General features: G+C 43.5%; 1 protein-coding gene across 1 annotated transcript; it reads left to right on the top strand.

Annotated features, from left to right (window-relative positions):
- On the top strand, positions 1,993 to 4,486 carry LOC109724190 (protein MAIN-LIKE 1-like). The gene is made up of 7 exons (XM_020252928.1): positions 1,993 to 2,121; positions 2,230 to 2,316; positions 2,402 to 3,043; positions 3,120 to 3,205; positions 3,280 to 3,376; positions 3,455 to 3,886; positions 3,971 to 4,486. Exons 2-7 carry the CDS (start codon positions 2,230 to 2,232, stop codon positions 4,484 to 4,486), a joined length of 1,860 nt encoding a protein of 619 aa, XP_020108517.1. The 5' UTR covers positions 1,993 to 2,121.

Below are 6,032 nucleotides of genomic sequence, written 5' to 3'. Positions count from 1 at the left end.
CTTGATAATATGTCGATGAAGGAGATAATAATGACGGTAATCAGGACGATGAACTCATTCATAATGATGGTCATCAGGAGGATGCACCCATTGATAATGACGGTAATCAGGATGAGGACGACGATTGGAATGATCTAGCCGTTGACATTGAAGATGATCACGATGGTGGATTAAATTGTCTTGCGAATGCCATTTACAGTTTGAATGACGACCCGCATGTAAACAACGATTATGTAGACAATCCTGACGAGGAACTTGATTTTATTGACCATCCGGAGCAATTTCCTACGGATAATAATTGGATACAACAGTATGTTGTGAATTCGAGTGAGTTCGATGTTAGACGTACCAATTCCGATCTACCTAGCATTGACGGGACTTGGCTCCGTGAAATCTTTAATGATAAGGCATCTTTAGTGGACGCTCTTGATCGATGGCACATTACTCACAATGTTCAGATGAAAGTTGTGAAATCTACCAAAACAACTTATACAGTGAAATGCACAGTTGAGGGATGTCCTTGGAGGTTACACGCTTCGGTTCCTAAGGATGCAACATATTTCAGAGTTAAGACATACGCGGGTCAACATACTTGTGTTATTCCAATGCTAAATGCGGCGCATCGTAATTGTACTTCAAATCTCATATGTCAACTAATTCTCCCGTTAATGAAGGCAAGACTAAATATGACGCCAAAAGAAGTGCAGGAAACGGTGCGATCCACTTTGCATGTTCAAATAAATTATTGGAAGGCATGGCTGGCAAGGAGCAAAGCATTACAAATTATTTATGGGAGCTGGGAGCAGTCATACACAGACGTGCCTCGGTATCTTACTATGCTGCAGAGTACTAATCATGGAACTTATTGGCGGCTTGATCATAGATGGCCATCAGAGGGAATATGTCAGTTTGGCCGTCTTTTTTGGTCATTTGCTCCTTCTATTCATGGATTTGCACATTGTCGGCCGGTGGTGAGCATTGATGCGACTCACTTGTATGGCAAATACGAAGGCCATGCATTGATAGCGACGGCTGTCGATGCGAATGATAGCATTTTTCCCTTAGCTTTTGCAATTTGCGAAGGCGAAAATGGTGGAACTTGGCGTTGGTTTTTACATAACTTGGGCCATTATGTTATACGCAATCGACCGGTTTGTTTTATATCTGATAGATTTAGTGGCTTAAAGGAAATAGTGGCTGAGTTATATCCTACTCGACAGGGGCATGCACACCGGTGGTGTCTTCGACACATGAAAGCAAATATGGCTAAGCGGTTTAAAAATGAATCATTATTAGACAAATTTTATAGTATCGGCAGTGCTCCAACGTCGGTAGAATATTATAAACTGAAAGATGAGTTACGCGCGCTAGATGAGGATGCGTGGAAGTGGGTCGATGAGCTCGAAGTATACAAAGAGTATTGGGCGTGGGCATTTGATGGAGGTCGACGCTTCGGGTTGATGACTACAAATATGTCCGAGAGTTTAAATGGGGTACTTAAGGGTATCCGTGCTCTTCCAGTAACGGCATTTGTCGCGGGAACTTTTTACAAACTGAATAGTTATTTTGTAAAGCGTCGTGAAAATGGTGAAAGTATGACGGCCACGTTAGCACCAAAAATACAAAGTCGAATTACGATGAATATGGTGACGGCACGGGGACACATTGTATATCGATTTGGGACTATTGAGTTTGAAGTTCAAACAGGATACTCTGATTACAATGTTACCATTAATGGAACAGAAGCGGATTGTAATTGCGGAGAATTCAAGCTAACGGGCATACCTTGCTCGCATATTTTAGCAGTTTGCAGTAATTCACAACTAAGAATAGATTATCATAGTCTTTGTTCCCATTGGTATACTGTAGAGTGTTATCGCCAGACATACGCACCGCTTTTCCATCCAGTTCCAGACAGGCGCTACTGGCCACGACCCATGGGCCCACCAATTGTACCGCCTCCAGTTAGAAGAAAGAAAGGTCGACCACGATCAACACGTATTCGTAATATAATGGACGCAACCAGTGGTCGACGAACAAAATGCAGCATTTGTAAGCAGCACGGTCATTATAGAAATACCTGTCCACAGAATACAGAGAGCGCACAACAAGGACGTCGACGTAGGACTTGTTACCTAACTTACTAGTATTTATTAAACTTTCAATATTCCAATATTCAATGCGCTATTTGCTAATATGTTACTAATTACAAATTCTTTAAAATTGCAGATGGCAGATCTAGAGGAGGCGGGACCGGTTGATGAGTCCGTCCTGACAGAGCAGCATCTACATAGGTCTTCATTTATCACGACTGAGGTGAGAGTAAGAATTATTTCTCTATAAATTATGTTTATTATTAATGCATATAAATGTTGTGCTAACTATTTTTTTGTCACTGTAGGGATATCGCGGCGTTCAGTTCGTAGAGCATGGCCGCAAATTGAACCAGTGGGATATGGATCATCCAGCGGTGCTAGATTTGCTACGACAGTCAGGATTCTACGGCATTTCTCGACTTAGGCGTCTGCAGCTCGATCAGTCTCTATTGGGAGCTCTGGTCGAGAGATGGCGACGGGAGACCCAGACCTTCCACTTCCGCCACGGTGAGATGACGATTACACTTCAGGATGTGGCGGTTATTTCAGGTCTTCGTGTCGATGGAGCGCCTGTCACGGGGACTACACAGCATCCGTGGATAGAGATTTGTCAGGAGCTTTTAGGGGTTGTGCCGGATGGCATCCGAGCTGGTCAGATTCGATTAGATTGGATATACCAGCACTTCCATCATATACATTTGGATGCTCCGGCTGGATTAGTTGCAGCCACAGCCCGTGCATATATGTTATATCAGATTGGCTGTAGTCTGTTTCCAAACCCCACCGGATATAGAGTTCATCTTAAGTGGCTACCACTTTTGGCGGATTTTGACGCATGTGGTGGTTTAGCCTGGGGGTCGGCAGCATTGGCCTACCTTTATCGCGCATTGGGAACGGCGTCATTAAAGGACAAGGTCGAATGCTGTTGTTTCGCGACATTAGTACAGGTAATATATAATAATTGTTATATAAAACTTCTCCTATTTAAGTTTACATGTCTAATTTATTGTAATTTATTTATAGATTTGGGCATGGGACCATCTTCATGTCGGCCGACCTACTGGCGTTGGAGCTATTGCCGACATGGCTGATTGCCCTTTGGGTTGCCGGTATAATAATTAAATATGATACATATTATATTTCTTCCTATATATTTGCAACTAACATACTTTTCAAATATCAGGTGGACGAATGCCGGCGGTTTACGTTTTGGGGCCAACGTTAGGACGACTGATATAGAGTTCTATAGAGATGAGCTAGATCAGCAGCGAGAGACACAGGTACGTATTAATGCAACCATTATTTCAATATTCAACCGTATTAATGCATTCTGCTGACTATTATTGGCTTTTTCACAGATTACATGGCGGCCGTACACAGATGCTGTATTAGAGGTGCTACCAGCATTCTGTGTACAGGGCAGTGAGGTATGGCGATCGCGGACCACGCTGATTTGTTTTCATATCGTCGAGCTTCACGTGCCCGATCGAGTCCTTCGGCAGTTTGGTCTCCTGCAGCATATACCTATTCATGTGGAGACCATCCGTCGCTTTACATCTCAGGGGCGGCCAGATGAGCATTGGGGCCACTTTCATGCTGCACACATCGAGAGATGGGGACAGCGATTACAGGCTATTATTGACCAGCATCTGATTGTCGGTGATGATCCAGTACAGGCGACCTCGATTTATATGGAGTGGTACTGGCAGATCACGAGACGATGGATTTCTCGTCCAGTACAGCGTCCACCATTGACTTACCAGCCTCGTGGCCAGACCGAGAGAGCTTTGGTACGATCACTCAGCCCATTTATTAGTTTTTTAATATTTTGTATATTATAGATTGCCAAAGGTGAGTTATTATCTATAATGCAGGTGGACGCTATACGACAGACACAGTATAGCATCAGGAGCCTAGTTCATGATCGACCTTCTTACGATGCGGTGATGGAGGTATTGACGGGTATCGATATTGATCTTGATAGTGTACTGGAGTACATTCCTACTATACCTGTCGCCACTGATATCAGAGGTCGAGATTTTGGACATGCATCGACATCGGGTCATCACCACCGTCAGACACCGACATCTGCTGGATCTCCATCTCCTAGTGATGTTGCTGATATACCCGCCGCCCCTGAGAGATTTCCTACTAGGCCATTGGACTTGGACTTGCTTTTGCCGCCGCCAGTCTCTAGAGATCACTTTACATTCGTCTATTCTCGACGTCATGCCGCGTCTTCATCACAAGCCCGCCGAACATCTAGACCAGCCACTATCGACGAGACTCAGGCGATACCGGAGCATCGCGAGGGCGTTATGATTGGGGATCTCGATGCGATGGCCGATATCGAGGCAATTGATGACATACTATTGCTGATCTCGTTGTAGAGGGTGGCCGTAGACGTGGATGTAGCCGTGCACGAGGACGTGGCCGAGGACGTCGAGGGAGAGGACGATCGAGAGGCTGATTGTATATTTTTGATTTAGATAACTTAGACTTTGTATAATATTATATAATACTTAATTTAGTGCATATTTGTATATTTCTCGGGATTTTTTTTGATATTTTTATCTTGTTGATTATATCTTGTTATTCCACTCGTGATCTTGTGTTTCTTGTTGAAAATTTTGTTATCGTGAAAAAACTTACGTCAAACTTGTTGAAATTTTCTTTAAAATCAAGCTTAAAACAGCATTTGCTGCTGTTTGCACTAAAGACGGTGAATGGTTCACCGTCTTTAGTGCAAATAACACAAAACCGAAGAAAAAAAAGCTAAGTCCTGGTATTGGTTTACGCCTAGATAAGGTGGTAGACGATTCACCGGCTTTGTTAAGGCGGTGAACGAGTCACCGTCTTATCTGTGTTTTAGCCCCTCTCTCGAGGACTTGGCGAAATTAGGCTGGGTGGAGTTCTACACTGAAGACGGTAAACTTGCTCAGATAAGACGGTAAACCATTGACCGTCTTAAGGGTGTCCTGCACCAAAGACGGTGAACAATTTACCGTCTTAAGTAAGACGGTGAACGATTCACCGTCTTATCTATGCCCCCAGCTGTCGGGGGGATTTGCTGAGAAGGCGGTGAATAGTTTACGCCTAGATAAGGCGGTAAACAACTTACTGTCTTTCTTAAAGAGGTAAACGAATCACCGTCTTCTGCGGCGAATTGCTGCTAAGGCGGTGATACGCGGGGAATTGCTGAGGAGGCGGAGGTTCCACGCCTAGAGAAGACGGTGAACTACTTACCGTCTTCAAGATTAAGTAAAGACGGTGAACAAGTCACCGTCTTATTTGGGCAACAGAGAAGGCGGCGAATGGTGTACGCCTAGATAAGGCGGTAGACGATTCACCGCCTTTGTTAAGACGGTAAACGAGTCACCGTCTTCTCGTCGAATTCGCTGATACGCGGGGAATTGCTGAGAAGGCGGTGAAGGGTCCACGCCTAGAGAAGACGGTGAACCATTTGCCGTCTTCAAGTGTTTTTAGTAAAGACAGTGAACGAGTCACCGTCTTTATGAGAAATGCTGAGATGGCGGCTGAGGTGGCGAGAGGAGGGTTAGTTTCACAAATAAAATTTTCAGAGGGTTATTTTGCCAATTACAAAATTTCAGAGGGTTATTTTCGAAAAAAGTCCTCAATGTAACTTCCCAAGTGATGAACAGTTTGATTAGACCAAGAGATATTGGATCACAAGCTCAACACTCCATTACAAGGATTTTCTCTTTTGGAAAAAACAAACAAAACAGGGCTTTTCTTTTGCTGCTTCTTGAAGAAAATGGCATTTCACATTCCACAGAAGCACATCCCAAGCTAACTAATAATGACAATAATAAAAAAATATACAAGTCGGCCATTCAATTACACAAAATTTACGTTTTGAAAAACAAAAAACAAACAGTACCAAACAATGTATTAAAAAGCAAATGAATTGTCTAA

Source organism: Ananas comosus, linkage group 18, assembly GCF_001540865.1.
Source record: "Ananas comosus cultivar F153 linkage group 18, ASM154086v1, whole genome shotgun sequence".
In the NCBI taxonomy this organism is placed as follows: Eukaryota; Viridiplantae; Streptophyta; class Magnoliopsida; order Poales; family Bromeliaceae; genus Ananas; species Ananas comosus.
This window is presented reverse-complemented; position numbering and strand designations above follow the sequence as displayed.

What these genes read in the sequence shown, in the direction of transcription:
- LOC109724190 (XM_020252928.1), top strand. Translation starts at nt 2,230, where the DNA reads ATGGCAGATCTAGAGGAGGCGGGACCGGTTGATGAGTCCGTCCTGACA. An exon ending in CTTCATTTATCACGACTGAG is followed by an intron (nt 2,317 to 2,401) that starts GTGAGAGTAAGA and finishes TTGTCACTGTAG; the next exon opens with GGATATCGCGGCGTTCAGTT. An exon ending in GCCAGACCGAGAGAGCTTTG is followed by an intron (nt 3,887 to 3,970) that starts GTACGATCACTC and finishes TCTATAATGCAG; the next exon opens with GTGGACGCTATACGACAGAC.